The 20,172-nt window shown below is 46.7% G+C and overlaps 1 protein-coding gene across 1 annotated transcript; it reads left to right on the top strand.

Annotated features, from left to right (window-relative positions):
- Positions 1-18,255: 18,255 nt before the first annotated feature.
- Positions 18,256-19,521, top strand: LOC135821859 (uncharacterized). Its single transcript, XM_065334858.1, has one exon. The coding sequence runs from the start codon at positions 18,256-18,258 to the stop codon at positions 19,519-19,521; it is 1,266 nt and encodes a 421-aa protein (XP_065190930.1).
- The last annotated feature ends 651 nt before the right edge of the window (positions 19,522-20,172 follow it).

Here is a 20,172-nt window from a genome sequence, read left to right as displayed (position 1 = left end):
TCTATTCTTTGGAACAGCATATTAGCCTCAAGCTCTATGTTTTGTTTGTGTACCGCTGCTTGGCCCAGCATCTTGCTAGTCCTCTTCTTCAGTCTTTGTACCAGCTTCGGGCAACTGCACCTGGTCACCAGGCATGCACCCGGGGCAAGGCACAAAGAGCCTTAGTTCTCCCACTCGTTTATACGCAGTATGGCATGCGCTCTATTTCTTTTCTGGCGGCAGGCAGATGAAACTCTCTTCCAGCTGACTGTCGACAGGCCCAATCTCTTGCTCTGTTCAATAATATTAAACTTCACCTAGGGTTCCCAGCAAAAAGGCAGTAGCCTGTTGGGACTCCCCCTAGTTGGGACTCCCCCTAGTATAATTAAAATAAACTTCTACTAACCACTACAGTCTGGACGGCCCGAGTCCCGTCTTTTCTTCTGAAGCTCACAGCCGCCCTCTTCGCCCCTTCCTTAACAATAATTTTTCAACCACTCCTTCACCCGTGGACAAGACTCGAGAGACTGGCGAGATGCCATGGTGTCTCCCTCCTACCCGTCATATCAAAACTGCAAGAAAGAATCGCCCACAAAGCTCTCTACAGGCACATCCAACCCCATCTCCCTCCAGAACAGTAAGACTTCAGGAAGAACGACAGCACAGAGTATCAAATAAGCCGCCTACTGCAAGAACTTGCTGCGGACCTTGAGGTCAAGAAGTCAGTTCACGTTTTCTTCTTTGACCTCTCCAAGGCCTTTGACCGCGTGTGGCACCGTGGCCTCTTGCACAAGCGTGAACACGATGGCGTAAGGGGTGCAGCACTCTGCTGGTTTGAGAGCTACCTCCTGGGCCGAAGGCAGCGGGTCCGAATCGGAAGCACAGTCTCCGACTGGCTTGACATCCCTGCAGGAGTCCCTCAGGGATCGGTACTCGGCCGGCTGCTATTCCTCGTATACACGATGGACCTACCAGCAGCTTGCAACTCCCAAGCCACACGAAGCAGCCTCTTCGCCGACGACACCGCCTTAATCGCTAGCGACCACTCAGCAGCGACAGCAGAGCGAGCGCTCCAGTCCAGTGTGACTAAAGCCGCTACGTGGCTCGACACCTGGCACCGGACCGTCAACGAAACGAAGACGTTCGTGATGACACTGTGCGGTGCTTTCCCCTGACAATAACGCTGAAAGGCAAAACACCGAACAGAGTCCAGAGCCAGCGACACCTGGGTATCATCATTCAGGCCGACCTGAAGTGGAATGCCCACATCCAGCACATCGAGAGCAAAGTTGCGCACACTCTCCACCTCTTGAGACGGGTTATCGCTAGGGGTGGAACGAGTATCTATTTTGACCAACCGATCACTCATTCATAATATTCGATCGAGTATCCGATTATTTCGAGTATTTTATCAAAATTCAAAAGCGCTAGATTTGTGAGTTCTCGACCAATTCGGAAGAAATTATCTGTGAACATAGAACAAAAGTTGCCAACGTCTTGTACAGAGTGTAGAGTAACGATTTTCACCAGACTTTCATTATCTCATAACAAACTAACGTTACTTGCGATGGTGATTGCATCGTCCAAGTCATAAAATACTGACTCAAAGGCATGCATAACGCTTGCATACCAGTCGATGAGCGGTACAACAGAAGGTTTTGAAAAATAGAATGCCAATACTAAAAAAAACAAAAAAAACATCGAGTGCAAAATTTCGAATACTCGCTCGTTTGAAATTTTCGAACGAATACTCGAATATTCAAACTAATCGTTTCACCCCTAGTTATCGAATATGGTTCTCTGGCTATGTCAGCTATGAATGTTCAGCAACAAGATGCCCTCGAACGTCTCCAACGGCGGTCAGCAAACTCTGCCTCCGACTCCCCCTCTTCAGTCCTTGCCACCACAGTTCATTACTCCACCACATCACTTGGCCAACCCTCTCATCTCGCCGGAAGCTCAAGCAGCTACTCTTTGCACACACCATCGCTGTCAAACGATCCCCGCCACAAATCCAGCTTGCGACCTCAGGCTACATCTGCTATGCAGTTGCTGACAGTAAGACGTTTGAACGGTTTCATCAGTGTGCGGGATGAAAGCAGAAAGCGGAGAACGAGAAAAGTTCAGCACAGTTCCAATCTGACGAGTCAGAAAAACTGACACTCTGTTTCGTCCAACGCCACAAGGATATCCTGTTTGACTGGACAAGAGCTGCCTGTATCACCATGTCAAAAGGCTGTCCAACTACATGGCAGGACAACGACTGAGGTAAGGAAGCTTTTACTCGTTTCGATTGATCTGCTGTTCTGTCGTTATGCTTGATTTTCTTTCTATTTTCAAGGAGCGTATCGCGTTTGTTTGATGTTGCTTGAATGAATGTCCTAAAAGTAATCAACGACTTCGTAATAGTTGCGTGACAATACTATCAGTCCTCAAGAACTGCAAGGACTTTGCATCAATCGTCTAGCTATCATCAATTTTATTTCATGAGAAATGTATTTTTGTCCCGTGATAATTATGTGAACTCCACGACACTCTTCCTCTAGTATGATGTCAAATACAATGGGATCCACAAACGCAGTGCCAGTGTACGTGTATTAGTAGTACTTGGTCCGCCCAGTTAAAATTGGCGCTTATCTTCACATTTCTCTCAAGATGGAAATACGAATATTTGAAGCAAGCCACGATCACAAAGCACTATATACATGATTACTTACATGTCAGTAAGCAACTCAGTCAAAAATTCAAGCAAGTTACACATCCTACCACTACCGCCACTATCGTCGCTGGAAAAAGAGCTCAAAATCTTCGATCCGGACAGCTGCTGCACATTTCATAGTTTGTTCCACTTCATCTCGTCTCGAATCACGCTCAAAGGCAATGCATGCCTGTCACCTTACCGATCAGAAGCTGGGTGAGACTACCCGCATGTTGGCTGTAAGTGTTGTCCCCGTTCGTCGCAATAATGCGACTTTGTTCGAGACAAAAAGGCAACGCCATATCAGTGTCCTTTTTTTCAAATGTTAATCGCCTCTTGCGCTTGTCGTACTTGTTTGATCAGCGCCCACGCGAGCCGCTGATGCTTGTACATGCAGCGCAGTGATAGCTTCCGCTTCATGTAGCACTGGTCACCTGTGCCGCTGTGCGTCTGCACCTAAGTCCTAACGCCGTGCACCAGGCTTTTCGGCTAGTTTCCTGAAAGTGCTTTGCACGAGTGTTTCCCTCAGCACTTGGTGTTTTCTTTGATTAGCTCCTCTGCCCTGTCCTCTGTGAGCTTCAAAGTGTGTCCGCCAGATTGGTCTCACTTACTGGAGATGTCGACATGAGCTGCAGTTTCTTCGTCAGCGATTTGCAGGTGATAGCCTTTCACTAGGCGCTGTGCTATGCAAGCACTCAAATTCAAGCTCGCGAAGCGCTTTTTCAGCTTTTCTATACCTCCCCGAGGTAAACAATCCTTGCCATCAGACAGCTGGAAGTAGACAGAAACTGTATTTTCCATCGCTCTGAAACGCGAACATCCTGACCTGTTTTATGGACTCGAGCGGAGGTTGCAGTGTTTTCTTGCGCTGACGGAAGTGTTCGTCGGCGGCAGCTCCGTCAAGAAGACTCAAATGAACCGATCTCAACTTCTGTAATGGTTTGTGCTGCCATGTCGTCGGATGCAATGGTCAATGGTTATGTTTGGATGGTGAATCGGTGGTTCCATGCCGTGTGACACAGGCAGAACACTGAAAAACCAAGTGAGAAGATAAGCGCCAATTTTAACTTGGCGGACCAAGTAGTAGGAGGATTGCTTGTATGCCGATGACAAGAAAAAGCTTCTCAAGATAATACTCGTATGCCATGAAGTAACCGTTTTGATGTCACAAACATGACATTGTGTCAGTGAAATTGCCTCGTGACAACAAATCATTGCATTTCCATCTTGGGGAAGATTGTTTGACTGACGGTAACGCTGTACAGATGGTTTAAATCATCTTATTTCAATTTAGTTGCAGTGAAGTGAAACACTGTGGAGTACACTACATGTATGTTGGTGTGTCTGTGCGTCTTGAGTGTGCACAAACGATCTTATTCCTCGTATTACTAATAGATTATTGTCCCCACCGTCACCTGTTCACAGGTCTTAGAGTCGATGGATTTTCCTTGATCATCACATTCGTTGAGAACTTGGCAGTTGTGTGCTTCCATGCATCATTACGGTAATACGCGTATCCTTGTGCTATCTATTTGTTGCAGGTGTGCTGTTCTTCAGGAGCTTGCGGAACTGACTGCTGCTGAACATTTGCATGGCCATGAGCAATGGTGAAGCTTGCTATTGCACTCTCAGCATGTGCTAGTATTATGCTGACTACTGCATTATGTTACTCTCTTACACTAATACATGTACGTAAACGTGCGTGCACCCGTCCACGTATGCATTCGTTTCGTATAATTCTTTGTTATCCCTCTTTACTTTATGTGTAAATGGGTGGACGTTTGCATGGCTGTTGGAGTTGCGTGTGTATTGTGTCTCTACTCTTTTCTTGGTGTTTTCTTGGCGTTGTATAAGTTTGTTTGTGTGTGTGTGTGTGTGTGTGTGTGTGTGTGTGTGTGTGTGTGTGTGCGCACACACAATAATTTCAAAACAATAACTTAATCCTTGGCTCTCCATCATAGCCTATTCTCTTTCGATTCTTGGTATTTTCTTGGCCATGTGTGGGTGTGTGCATGTGTGTGTATGTGTGTGCGCGTGCACAATGATTTGAGAACACTGCATGATTGAGATAATTATTGCAATTTGCAGCGACTGCGAAGAGACCACTTGATTTGAGGATGTTGTTTGTAGGGTTTTTCATGTAATGAAGTGGCTGCAGTGGAGCCTCAATACTAAGTATAAGTCTTATTTTTATCTCGAGAAGTGAATGATATAAAGGATTAAAGGGAGAGGCAGTTTTATGGTTAATATTCACTGCTCACAGCAGATCCTATGTCTAATTTTGAACTCTGGATAGGGGATGCCTAATTGGCTGGACTTTATACAGGGAGTGTTGTCCACATAAAGACTGTATAGTTGATTTCAAAGTTTGGACTCTGTACAGTGGATTTTGGACCAATGGACTCTATATAGGGGTGAAAACCAATTGGCTGGACTCTATACAGGGAGTGATGTCCATATAAACTTTGATCTCACAGTTGATTCCAAGTTTGGACTCACAGTGGATTTTAGACCAATGGACTCTATATAGGGGTTGGACATCATATAGGGGCTGGGCGCTCTGCTGAGTCCAACATATATAATATAATGACTTGTTTGTGCAAAAGGTAGTGCATAACTCTAGTCAAATGCTCCTTGAAATCACGATACCCTAACATATTCCTGAACACACATCTTCTGCACATTACCCCTACTCTTTCTGGTTTCAGATACTTGCAGAACAATCACCTGAATACTCTTGCTGGCAATGTCTTTCATGAACTTGGAAATTTGATCATCCTGTAAGTGTAAAGGGATAAATTATTTTTGATTTGTACTTCACCTGCAGAGTATCATTCCTGTGAAGACATTATAAACCCGACTGCTGCATGGACGACAAGTGCTGCAAGTTGTGCCTGTGGTCATGCACTCCAAGTGCCTCCCCTGGCTAGCAAAGGTTATTGAAAGTCAGCCCCCATCAGCTCCATTGTTTTACCAGCACAACCCAGGCACAGTGTGTAATAGATCACATTTGTTACGGAGGTTTATCGTCCCGTAACGGACTAAAGATCTGTTGGCTAGCACGAAACAAGGAAGACTCGAAACTCAATGAACGTCGCCATTCTTCTCTCAAAAATCTGTCCAAGCTCACAACGAGCTCCGTCGAAAACTTGATCGACAGCAAAAAATAAAAGAGCGTACGGGTTCGTACACGTGCAGAGTGCAATATTGCAATGTGCAATGCAGTGCCCAAAAACAGAAACCCGTGACGAATGCATGCGGCAAATACGGCGTCGCGTCCGGAATCGCGGTACGCGATGACGCGTTTGGTGAAATCAAGACATGAAACGCTGCGTCAGTGCAGAAGCAAGAAAACAAGAGAAACGAAAATTCAAGTGTGAATTGTAAAGAAAAGAGAACAAAGGACTTGAAATACTATGGAATGCGGAACAAACAAAATCAGGTGAGAATCTGCACAACAATAATTATGGCAATTCCTGTGGAACGAATGTCTATTACAACCGACTAGAGAATAGATTTTGACTGCTACTTTGTAATTCATCCAACTAGCGCGATACTAATAAGGAGAACTGAATTGTATCGACGCAACAATATGTCTCAACTACAAACGCTATACTAATAATAATTAGTGCTGAAACGATTACGTTTTTTCCTTAGTGGCTTAGCTGATACCATAACGATCGGCTTATCGGCTAAACGATTATTATTGTAACTACATCAGTACATTGTACATTCTGTGAATTTCAAAAAAAAATACAAGTCTAACATCGCCAACTACGGAAAGCGGGCGCATTGATCCGATGATCCCGCAACAAGTCCGTCAGCTGTTCGGACTTACCAGACGAATACAGACAAGACAGAGGCAACTCACTGGTTGCAACCCAAAAGCTGATGGTGCCCTTCGCCTGTGACTTCGCTGACTCCGACGATGAAGTCAGAGAAGCCGGCCAGGGGTGCAGATCGGCGGATTTCGACGGATGAGCTGACGTGAGGCGCACCAACAAGTAACTAGTTGCTTTTCCTGTCTATGCTCAAAATAGGCCCAGACGCCAGGCCTAGCTCGTCGTCGAGCAAACTGGTTCGGGAACCATCGACAGAACGGAAAACATGAAACTGAAGACCACTTTACTCAATACTGTCTTTAGCTCAAGACTACTCGCACGTGGAGGGAACTCCAGCCCCTGCAGCTAGTGTAGACGCGTACTGAGCCTGCCCGTCCTGCATCAGTGCATGCTGTAAGAAAAGTAGTCAGCTAAAGACAAAAGACGGCGACGGTGATCACGTCGATGTTTCTCAGATCGCGCTTGTACTTTACACGTACATCGATGTTGCAAATGGACAGTCTTGTACATATTCGTGTCGTACTCGCAACACTTGATGCATGCACACTTTGCGCGACCCCCAAAAGGGGGGAAATCCCGCCCCGAGCGTAAGTACCATTCTACTCGTTTAGCCGATAAAATCGAAATAACCGTTCGATCTATTTCTTATCGAGTAAGTAACGAGTAATCGATATAATCGTTTCAGCACTAAATTAATAATAATAATAAACACAGCTCGCATCTTCCCTGAACCTGTTAGACAGGAGCAGAGTCGACGCATCTGTCAACAGTGTCAAGCCAAGTTAGTCTATCTCCTGCAGCTTGGAGAGCGCTCTCCACGGAGAGATCCGCTGCCTTCAGGTCGTGCCGAATCGTATCTATCCACCGCAATACTAAAATACAACAATAAATTCTGAGAATAATTACGCAATTCGAAGATGTCAAGGCGCATACATGAAAGCCAACTAATAACACAAATCCATGAACCACGACAAGATTACATAGCTGCATCAGTTCACATTGTGGCCAACGTCTTCAGCACATCCTCCCCTTCTTGATCCGACTAGGTTCAATCTACAAACTCTAGAGGGCATACCTTCGTAATGGATGACTTGCACAAAGATCCGAGCCGCGAGTGAGACGCGGCAAGTGCACCCTGTGCACGCAGGCTACACTGCGGGCACCCTACACCGTCTGTAGTGCAGTGTACTTTTTTTGTCAGCATGAATGAACGGTGCACGGCATGTACTTGATCAGTACCATCACTGTCTTCAGCAGCTCATGAGTCATGCATGTGTACTTGTAGGGTTAGTGGAAGTACATGACTGTATTATTATGTGAAGAGAAGCCAGGTGTCCAAACCAACCCAAAGTACTCTTGCCTTATTCTTCGGTGAAATAGTTACAAAAAATTGTCTTACCAAACAACAGTGAGCATAGAAGAAACCTCGATGCACCCAATAATATGGCATCCCGGAACAGAAAGTGTTGCACGAGGATCCCAAGAACACGTCAAGTTCCATGCTACCCACCGCCATCAAAAGAACGAAGGATAACTGTGCTAGCCTAGCTCATATTCAATGTAACGCTAACGGTACGGGATATAGGAGCCTGTTGGGAAGGCGTGGGTGATCTGTAAAATCTTGTACGGTTCGCACAGCACAACATACATGCAGCAGTTATTGCGACGGTTAATGTCGATGCAGCTAGGACGAGAGTCATAAAGCACAGTCCATTGGGGGTTGACGTTTCTGGGCTTCCTTTCCAAAAGGAAAGTTTTATCTCTCCTCAAATAAAGCAGAATCATGCTGATTATACCAGTCTGTTATGAAGACAAGAAAGCAGCCATGGACATTGTGCCATTCTAAAGGAACGACAGGTAAAAGATATAGCACTTCATCTGAAAACTCAAGGACTATCTATAAATAAAGCAAATCCTAGCCTGGTAATGTCCAACTCCGTCATGTGAGCCATTCGGTGAGTTATCATGGGAAGCATAATGTTCGAAATGCTGAAATTTGAACAGTTGCAGTTGTGTTCGTCGCCACACAATGCCATCGCCAGTTCACATTCGAAATGTAGCCATTTTTACGCTTTTGTCCCTGTACACGGCATGGAAGGTTGAACAGATACAACTCTTCCATCGCTTCCTGATCTGTACAGTAGTGCGGTTGCGTTCCCCCTTCCTGACACTCACATCCGTCTCCGCTAACCAGCATCATGAGCACTCCAATGGCTCCCGCCGCTCCTTCCGTATTGTCCCAGCACGCCCCGTCAAGATGTGAACTACTGTAGGCAACGGAGCCAGTGTATGATGAAGGTGAATGCACTGTTTGATGGTGCTCCAACAAATCCTTTCACGTTGTATGGAATTTGTAAGAAGAATAGTGGCTCAACTGTAGGTCCAACGCAGAAGGTACCTCACAGCGCAGTTCTGTTACGTCCACAATAATGAACACGCTCCGCAGACTGTGATGTGTATCAGACACACTCTGGCATTATTTGTTCCACCCTCTCCCAGGAGGAGATAAAATGTAGTTCAATCATGTCTTCAGTACATGGGGTACCGTTGCCTCGTTGCAACTAAACAGGTATGCAAGTTACTTTCCTATGGGACCCAGCCGGAGCCGCATCGTCGTCATTACCAACTAATCATGGAGAGGTATAATGTGACTTTCCACCACTCCCTGATTCAATCATAGTTTGCGAGCCTGCGCCAAACTGCTTTCTCACTAGAGCCAGCCACTGGGTACACATGGCTTCAGTAAGGTTTACAATGCTATGTCTCCGGCCTACGTCCAAGTCTACAGCTGCTCAGAGTCAGGGCTGATGAAATGTTCATATCGGAACAAGTCGGAGACGTCAACAGTAGCTAGTACACATCAGGCCTGAGGACTTCGCAGCGTTTCTCCAGCACACTTGTTCTCTCCTTCAACTCAGATACTACTTGAAGTACTACTAAAGGCCATCTGGCTCTCACACTCAGTCCTTCCACCCTTCATTTTCGTGGTTTGGGCTTCCACTCGTGACTCGGCAGGTTCCTGGCCTCTCCGCAGTCTGTCCTCAGGAGAGAGTCGCTCTGGATCTAGTGCAGCCAAATCAAAGGGAATTGAGTTCTTTGTCAGACGTCCACAAACTTTCGTTGTGCTTGACTTCGCTTCCACTGCGGGAAAGTAGTCACACTTCAGGACCACGACCTGCTTGTTGCAGCCTACACCAATGATACTAAAATAATATTCCGCCTCATTTTTCTGCCTCCCGGCCGGCCGGCTCGGAAAGGAACGTATGGAATGGGAGCCTCAGTTCCATCTCTCGTCTGCTAGTGCATTCAGGAGCGCAGCAGCGCTTCGGCATGACGATACAAGCCGAATCAAAACAACTCTACTCTCTAGCCGAAAAAACTAGCCGAGTGTTCGTCAGGCAAAAAGCAAAAGTCACGAACTCAAAAGGTGGGGAAGTCAGACTCAGAGTCAGAAGGTCCACTTGCCCCGTCTCGAACCCAGACAATCTTTGTGCAAGTCATCTATTGGTCGGGTCATTCGCTTACCGGCGACCTGCACTTCGACGACGCGTACCTTTCCGTCTGCGCCGATAAAGTTAGTTCTGATGGACTAGTTGACTACAAAAGTTGTTTCACACGACGTACGTTTCGCCCTATGGTTCGTGACGGCTCATCAGGTGTGCAATTTGAAACTCGGATGTTGAGCCATAAATAAATGTAGAAAGGAAAAAGACATTATGGATACGAGTTTAGAGTAACTCTCCATCACTGTAACTGGGTCAGAAAGTGCAATAACTAGGCACACAACTGACAAGTTTTTTTCTTTCTTTTTTCCTTTCTCTTTTCTTTAACATGTTTTACTGCCAGAAGTCGTCTTCATATAAGGAGGCAGACATGCCTGTCTGTTGTACGACTTTAAATAAATCCAACCAACCAACAAGTCGTCGATTAGCGCTACGGAGATGTGTTGAAGCTAGGTGTCAGGACGACGAATGTCTCAGTACTCTTGTCAGTTGTGTGCCTAGTTATTGCACTTTCTGACTGTATATACTTCCTCCGCGTCATCGAAATTGTCGCAGTTTGACTTTTGATATAAAACGGGGTATTTACTCACCAGCTCTCGTACCAGAGGCAAGGAATCGGACATAGGCGATATTCATCAGTATAGGGTGACGGCAAAGTTCTATTTTCTGTTATTGGAAGCTGGAATTTTTGAACTAGACGCACTTTCTTCGCTGATGTCGCTGCGATGGTAATTTCGACTCGCTGAGATCAGTCAGGCGTTGCAGCCTGCACATTTCTCGTGCTTATGGCCATTCACTCAAGCCTCATCACTGTTTAACCTTAGCTGGGGTGAGAATGACTTCGTGGAACAAGTGGCAGCGCTTGGAGAAACATCGATGGGTCAGCAAACTAAATGCCTGCAACAGCGATAAAATTTGTCGCTCTGGCTGAGACACTCAGTACATGATTGTACCTGCAAGAGCCGTGTAGACTCTACACGTAGTGCTAGCTAGTGATGCACGCGCAGGTGCCGTACCATGGTATACCAGTGATGCTGAAAAAGAGGGCGCGCTGGACGTGATAGTACACTTACCTGCATGAGCTGTGACCACACAGCTAAAATAAATGGGCATGCCACGGCTAAAAAATGTTCATTTCAAGATCGAGGTGATTCCGCCGACGGTAATCAACCGACCTCGCAACGATCGTGTTTTCTTACTAGGCTTCGTTGGTGGTGAAGTAGAAATCATCCAGAGCTAGCAGACGACAAGCATAGCAGCTCTTGTCCTGTGGAGAAAGTCAAAGCGTTTGAGATGAGGCGCGACGAACTTTCAACCTTCCTTGAAATATTTCGGAACGATATTTTTGCGTCCATTGACATCAGCGACGACGAGGACTTCATGTCTGTATGAAAACTCTCAGTCTAACTGTCCTGGAACGTTACTCTAGTCTTCAGACTATCATACTGTGTAATAGGTTTTGAATGGCTTAACTTATGGAGTTGGCAGTAACAAGTGACAAGTCACTAGTCAAACTGCGACAATTTCGATGACGCGGAGGAAGTAGTATCCAGTTACAGTGATGGAGAGTTACTCTTAACTCGTATCCTTATGTCTTTTTCCTTTCTACATTTATTTATGGCTCAACATCCGAGTTTCAAATTATTATTTTTCTTTTTTTAATAGTAGAAAGGAAAAGGACATATGGAAACGAGTTAAGAGTAACTCTCCACCACTGTAACTAGATACTATATACAGTCAGAAAGTGCAACTCGTTTCCATATGTCCTTTTCCTTTCTACTTTTATTATTGGCTCAATACCCGAGTTTCTTTTTTTTAATATAGTTAAGAATAGGATGAAGGCCGCAGACATCACGCAACTACGTTACTTGTTTGACATGTATTACTGTGTATTTTATAACAAAAATATTATTGAAAACCCAGAATCGATTTTCTCGTTCCAATCATCAGTGGGAAAAAACGGAACCAAGGATACAACCAAAGAAACTGAAGTTAAGTACTGTAAATAGAAAGGTGTTAGAAATAACAACAAGATACAAGTGCAATAAAACCACTAGAGGAAACGCAAAAAAGGTAACAAGATTACATAACCAAAGGCGAGAAGGTACGGATCTGGAGGAACAACTCCGCTCACGGGACGAGCAGCTAGCAAATGGGAGACAAGTGGTCTGTACTGAAACGGAGGATGAGACGGATGATCAGGGGATGGAAGAGGAATTGGATGACGAAACGGTTGGTGAGGAGACAGAGGACGAGGCAGATGATGGTGGTGATGATGATCGTGAGGATGACGAGCGGAACGAGGAAGAGGGCGATGAGATGGACGAGGAGGAGTCGGGTGGGAAGGAGCGAGATGAGGCGGATGAATGTGTTGATCGTAAGAAGTCAGCTGTGTATCTACACTTGTTATCTCGTCCTGATTGTCTTGGTGTGTATGATGGCTCTCATTTTTCTGTACTGTGTCGTGCGCGTTATGTCCAACAGTTGAAAGTCCTTGAGGCAGTTTGTATACGTATTCATAAGCCTGTTTTGTGTAAGCAGAAAGAGCACGTTGTTGCACTGAAGTTGTATTCGTAGGTTGACACTTTGTTCAGTGCCTTCTCGCCTTTGGTTATGTAATCTTGTTACCTTTTTTGCGTTTCCTTTAGTGGTTTTATTGCACTTGTATCTTGTTGTTATTTCTAACACCTTTCTATTTACAGTACTTAAGAGAGCATGTCTGAGAATACCAAAGTATGTGTGCAAGTGGATCTCTCCGATTTCGCTCAAAATTTGCAGGGTAGGTTCCCTTTGGGGTGTGGATCGATTGTGCAAAGCCCTTGAAAAAGTTTCTGAAGGGAACCTTGAAATTTGCATACCCCTCAAAAATGGCCGAAATATCACATTATTTATGGGTCTAGAAACGAGTCACGCCACAGCGTATACGAACAAGCTATGAACAAAACTCCATCAAGCCAACATTGCCTCACCTTAGAAGAGTTCCTGGAGCAGTACCGCTTAGCCACGCCAGCATCCCAGAAGACGAGACTCCACAAATGATCGTCTTGAAAATAGCCAATTTACAAGTGCTGGCAAAACAGCCAGCTACGTCCTCAATTGGCCAGAACTATACACCGGCAGATAGTAGAACACCTCTTCTAGCGCTGAGGACATGTCCCCCATCTTCCTTTTGGGGTTTTCTTGAAATAAACTTTTTTGAATTTTTCCACTCGACCATGCTGAAATACGGCCAAAGTCATACCTGCGCAGGAAAGCTCGCCCCTCCGCGACGTCTCCTCAGCAATTTCTACTCCAACACTACTCCCAAGGCCGCAGAACAAACTGTAGTGTTGACTCTGACAAGGAAAAGCAGCGGTGATCACTTGTCACTCCAAACGACAAGCTTCTCCTTGCGCCACCAATAATTTTTGTGCGACTGTTGATGCAAAAGTGACTGAAGGCCTGAGCGCAGTTTTTGAATCTTATTGCAAGATGCACGGTGAAATCACGTGCCTTGTGACGCAAGAATGCCAAGGATCACGGCCGTGGATCACGGCTCACGAGATTTCAGAGTCTCCTTTGTCAAGTGCGCTTGTTACTCGCCTTGAACGCCCGTTGGTCTGGAAGTGATCACACTTGTGTTGTTACGGCGCTCAAGAACACGCTGACCGTGTTGTAGGCCTACGAACCGGGACTTTCACTGACCATGTAGGTCGAAGACCAGTGAATGATGATGAAATCACATTCTTTATGACGTAAGAAATTTCTCATGCAGTTCACGCGACAAGTGCGTGCAGCCAGTGCTACTGGCATGCCAGTCAACACAAAGGGACCGAGCTAGCCGCTTTTGTCGAGCATCGACATGAAAACAAGGGACTTTTACTGTTGGACTATGTTCGGGATTGCAGGAGGTAAGTGTGAAAGACGAATAACTCTCCATGCTGTACGGGGCATATTTCAACGGCTTGCTGCCATTGCAACACTCCTAGGACAGTTTGTGGGGTTCTCAGCAGTTCAAGCAGGAAATGAAGCTCATCTTACCTCTGCCATCATGGTCTGTTCCGAGTAGCGTTCCAGGCACATTCGCGATCGATGGCCGCGTATCGTGATGCAGGAAGCGTCATCCTACGTCACAGAGCACGCGATCTCATTGTGCATCTTGCAATAAGATTCAAAAACTGCGCTCAGGCCTTCAGTCACTTTTGCATCAACAGTCGCACAAAAATTATTGGTGGCGCAAGGAGAAGCTTGTCGTTTGGAGTGACAAGTGATCACCGCTGCTTTTCCTTGTCAGAGTCAACACTACAGTTTGTTCTGCGGCCTTGGGAGTAGTGTTGGAGTAGAAATTGCTGAGGAGACGTTGCGGAGGGGCGAGCTTTCCTGCGCAGGTATGACTTTGGCCGTATTTCAGCATGGTCGAGTGGAAAAATTCAAAAAAGTTTATTTCAAGAAAACCCCAAAAGGAAGATGGGGGACATGTCCTCAGCGCTAGAAGAGGTGTTCTACTATCTGCCGGTGTATAGTTCTGGCCAATTGAGGACGTAGCTGGCTGTTTTGCCAGCGCTTGTAAATTGGCTATTTTCAAGACGATCATTTGTGGAGTCTCGTCTTCTGGGATGCTGGCGTGGCTAAGCGGTACTGCTCCAGGAACTCTTCTAAGGTGAGGCAATGTTGGCTTGATGGAGTTTTGTTCATAGCTTGTTCGTATACGCTGTGGCGTGACTCGTTTCTAGACCTATAAATAATGTGATATTTCGGCCATTTTTGAGGGGTATGCAAATTTCAAGGTTCCCTTCAGAAACTTTTTCAAGGGCTTTGCACAATCGATCCACACCCCAAAGGGAACCTACCTGCAAATTTTGAGCGAAATCGGAGAGATCCACTTGCACACATACTTTGGTATTCTCAGACATGCTCTCTTAACTTCAGTTTCTTTGGTTGTATCCTTGGTTCCGTTTTTTCCCACTGATGATTGGAACGAGAAAATCGATTCTGGGTTTTCAATAATATTTTTGTTATAAAATACACAGTAATACATGTCAAACAAGTAACGTAGTTGCGTGATGTCTGCGGCCTTCATCCTATTCATAGCTATATTAAAATTGTTATCTCCACGTAGGTTATTTTTTTTATTTTTTTAGTATTATTTTTTTCTTCCTCTATCACATGTATCATCTTTCCGTTTTTCCTTCCCTATATAAATGTACCCCCCCCCCTCCCCTCCCCCTGTGCCTACTCCTCCCCAGTTTTTGGTGCACTGAAGTGTCGCTGAAGCCGAGACCTCAGGTCGGCGGAGATGCTCCAGTTTCACCACCACAGTTGCGTCTGCAACCACCTCTATCATGCAGTATTCTGTTCTCGAGGTTCGTGGTTTCTCGTAAAACACAAAAAAACAAAACATAGACCTCGTAAAAGACCTCGGGGACCTCAGCCTTTTACTCGGTCTATATACCCTGTATAGACGTCCTAACCAGTTTATAATCTGTATGTAAAACTCAGTGGTACGGCGGAGTCGAGATACAACATTGAAACGAATACGATGTGTCGATGTCCTTAGCGAGAAGGCCTTTCTCACTTCAGAACTTGCGTTTTTGTAACAGTCGGCTTCTTTTAGAACGTATTCTAGTCTCTTGTCTCTTGTCGCCGTTTGCCTCATAAACTCTTGTTAGGTCCATTACTATATTTACAACACTTTTGTAGTTATAGCCGAGTTCCGCTAGCTTTCCGTCTAAGTCTTCCACGAGTATCTCTTGATTCACTAGACGCACCAGCACCGCTCACAGGTGACTGGTGAAAGCTGTTTTGGTTTGCATTTTCGCTTTTCGGAGATCTGTCGCTGACTCCATTGGCTGACTCTGCATCAGCAGATTGGTCCTACATAAAGTCCTTTTCGACTTCGTCTTCAGAGGCCATGACGACGCTGGTAATGCTTTTTACACGTTTCACTAACCAACTACGAAGAAACCATCCTCTGCTACCACTGAACACACGAGTAGTTCGATAGCATTACCAATTTCACCACAGCATCATAGAAAACAGCAACGGAGTAATACAACCGATAAAATGGAGAAGACGAACTCAAAACTCTCGAGACATTCTCAAACTAACTCAATAACTAGTCTCAGAAAGGAGAAGCAAACTCCAGGGCTATACTGAAGAGAAAAGGTGAAAAGGCGGGTAAGAAGAGCGGGAATAAGGGTGATGAAGCCGGTCAATGGAAGGATAGGTGCTAGTGACTTGTTGGTGCAAAAGGCAGCGCATAGCTCACATTATGTTCCTTTTTTATTTATTTATTTATTTTTTTACTGAATACCACAGTACCATCAGATGCTGCACAGCGTGGCATATTGGATGGAAGTGGGGGCGGGGCAAAAGTAACTCCTCCGACCAAAGGTCTCGGAATCATCCTTGTCATCACGATACCCTAACATATTCCTGAACACACATCCTCTGCACACTACCCCAACTCTTTCTGGTTTCAGAAACTTGGAAAACAATCACCTGACTTCTCTTGATGTCAGCGCCTTTCATGGACTAGGGAATTTGGCCGACCTGTAAGTCTAAAGAGATAAATTATTTTTGATTTGTACTTCACCTGCAGAGTATCATTCCTGTGAAGACATTATAAACCTGACTGCTGCATGGACGACAAGTGCTGCAAGTAGTGCCTGTGGTCATGCACTCCGAGTGCCTCCCCTGGCTAGCAAAGGTTCTTGAAAGTCAGCCCCCATCAGCTCCATTGTCACGGTTACCAGCACAACCCAGGCACAGTGTGTAATAGATCACATTAGTAGCTTGGAAATAACACACTCTCTCAACTGAGAAGAGTCTTGTTTGTAGCACAAGGTTTTGAAGAGAACAACAATGAGAATAATCTACGTGGAGATAAAAGTTTAATAATAGCTATGAAAAGTATGATGTGGTGAGTACTGATGATCGGAGCTTGAAAATCGATTCTGGAAACACACAATATAAGACCTTGAACAAATTGTCATGTTGCGTGGTGATGTGCATTGACTTCCATGCACGCTCCAGCCGTAACATCTCGTACCGGCGGATGCAGTTTTGAGAGCTCTAGCCTCTGCATCCTTTTGGGAAAGTCTTCGGTTTTAGGTTGTCCCATGTCAGGAGTTTTTTGCCCTGGCCATGGCGACAAGTTCAAGTAGTATCAGTATAGTGGTTGACCCCCTCGAATATGGGAGTCCTTCGCCCAGCTCAGTTCTTACAAACAAATGCAGTGATTGCCTAAACGGCCTGGCGGAAATTGTAGTTGAAATACAGCGAGAGCGACGCGAGGCAGCAGATCGAGAGAAGCGTCTGATGTCCAAGATTGATCTGCTCACCCGGAAGGTTGAAGAACTGTCTCTGAAAGCTGCTGGGTCATCGGCATTTGATCACGGTGATGGAATTTCCGAAAAAGTCGACCAAAAAACAACGAACAAGAAAGGCCAAAAAAATAGAAAAAACCGACCTGGTGGCGCTGCCACATCAACGAGTACAAATACGGGTACTCCAGGCAGCAACCACCGTACAGCCTCCGAGACCTCCGTAGCTGTCGACAGTTCCAGTTCCTCTCCTGAGAGCACAATCGTATCGCAGCTCGGAAATTCGAAAAATGCCTCCATCCCAGCGCAGAGTGATTTACTTTCTAATTTCGAAGAGGACAACAAAGACAGTGGAGTATGGGAACTTGTTTGTGGACGAAAGCCTGTCGGAAGGAAGTGTGTGATGTTCGTTGGCAATCTTCCCTGCAGTGCAGTACCTGAAAAGATTGCTGAGTTTGTGACCATCAGAGCAAGTGAAGCCAAAGTGAACGTCAAGATCTACGAATGCAAAATTTTCAAAAAGGAAAGGTCCTCCTCGGCACGCCTTGTTCTGGATGCTAAGAGTGCAGTACTAGTGAATTCGAGAGAGTTCTGGCCTAGACCTCTGTACTCACGTCTATGGAATTTCGACAAGTATGATTCTACTTCCCCACAATCCCGATCACCTGCGGGTGATGATGAGGCAATGGATCTGTTAAGTGGCCTACCAAATATCCGTACTGAGACACGCCCAGCTGATGAATCGTCTGGTGCCATCAAGGGATCATCTATCAACTCGGAATGACCAGCACGAGCACGACCAACACGCTCCGACTGTACCTAACGAACGCCTTTGGCATAGCCTCCAAATTTGGTGACTTCCGCCCTGCTCTCGCACTCCACTCTCCCGACATCGCTATCGTTACCGAAACCAAGCTCACGGTGGAAAAATGTCACAAGCCGAGACTGCCATCCCTGGCTATGGCCCTCCAATGCGGTTGGATAGGACGGCTCAAGGAGGTGGTGTCGCTGTCTGGGTGAGCAACGACCTAGCGGCCATTGAGCTAGGCATGGTTCCCCGTGACAACCAGGAGATCATAATATTATGGTTCACCGCCCGTCTGCGATGTGGCCGAACAGCTGTTGTTGCTGCCCTGTACAGGCCTGGTAGTGCTCCGGAGGGTGACACCAGCCTCATGGAGTACCTTGATCGCACTCTCGATGCTGCCCGATGTCATGGTACCCAGTTGATCCTTGCTGGAGACTTCAACGTCCACAGCACCGACTGGCTTCATAGTACAAAGACAACACCTGCTGGCGAAGCAATGGAGGAGCTCAGTGCTGCTCATCACCTCACCCAACACGTGCTTGAGCCAACCAGGGGCAATAACACCCTGGACCTGGTCCTTTCCGACTTTGACACCCCGGTCATGTCTACTGTGCACCCACCTCTCGGCCGATCTGACCATGCCAGTGTGATTACCGACTTCCTGCGTGCTCCACCACACCGGGAGCCTCCAACCTCGAGGTGCGTGTGGCGCTATAATTTGGCTGACTGGCCACGTTTAAAGCACTTCTTCCGGCAAACAGACTGGTCCTCTATCATCACTGACAACATTGACCTGTCATGCGAGCGGCTGACTGGCAGGATCTCTGAGGGCATGACAACGTTCATCCCGTCCAAGAGCCTCAAGCTGCACAGTACTGACCCAGTGTGGTGGACACCAGAGTGCACCGAAGCCACCAAGAGGAAGCGAAATGCATGGAAGCGACTCCGTCTGCATCCAGCAGATGCACAACTCCAACTAGCTTATACCCAAGCCACAGCCACTGCCTCAGCATGCCTTCAGAGAGCTGAAGATACCCATGCAGCAGCCATTCGTGGAAGGCTCGCAGCAGGTGGTTTATCCAGTCGTGAATGGTGGTCCACTGTCAAGCGTGCCGGTGGGTGTGGGCGTAGCCATGATATCCCTACCCTCAAGGAGGAAAACGGTGAGGAGCTAACCACCAGTAAGGACAAAGCAGAGAGCTTTGCCCGCTACTTTTCAGCGAAATGCAGCCTTGGTGATGACCTTGATGCCAGCAACCTCCCGTATGTACGCCCGCGATCTGATGCTTGTCTGAGTACCATCCACTTTAGGCCACGAACGGTATGCCGTGAACTGAGGAAGATTGTCCCGTCCAAAGCCACTGGCTCGGATGGTGTACCAGGATGAGTGTTGAAGCAGTGCTGTGAGGAATTGTGCAGGCCTGTGGCCCAGCTCTTCAGCAAAGCATTCCGCCAAGGCCGGCAACCGTCACTGTGGAAGCTTGCCTCAGTTGTACCTGTGCACAAGAAGGGTTCGAAGTCCGCAACAAAGAACTACCGACCCATATCCCTGCTGCCAATACTGTCAAAGGTCATGGAAGCTATCATCAATCGTAGCCTTATGGGATTCCTTGAGCGGCGGCACATCCTCACCACTAACCAGTACGGCTTCAGCTCCGGCCTGGGAACGCAGGACCTCCTTACCCTACTACACCATCGTTGGAGTACCGTGGCTGCAGGGGGCGGAGCTGTGCGGGTTGTTGCTGTGGATATTGCTGGAGCGTTCGATCGAGTCTCCCACCCAGGTGTGATCCACAAAGCCCAGCAGTACGGTGTATCCGGCATGCTCCTTGCATGGTTGAGGGACTACCTGCTGGACAGGCGCCTGAGTGTTGTCGTTGGTGGGCAGTCGTCCAGCCCACACCGCATCACAGCCGGTGTTCCGCAAGGTAGCTTGTTGGGACCGACACTGTTCCTCCTCTACACTAACGATGCCGATGACCACCTTCCACCAGGTGGAGATCTGGCCGCTTATGCCGACGACACAACGCTGTTTCAG

Source organism: Sycon ciliatum, chromosome 7, assembly GCF_964019385.1.
Source record: "Sycon ciliatum chromosome 7, ocSycCili1.1, whole genome shotgun sequence".
NCBI lineage: Eukaryota > Metazoa > Porifera > Calcarea > Leucosolenida > Sycettidae > Sycon > Sycon ciliatum.
This window is presented reverse-complemented; position numbering and strand designations above follow the sequence as displayed.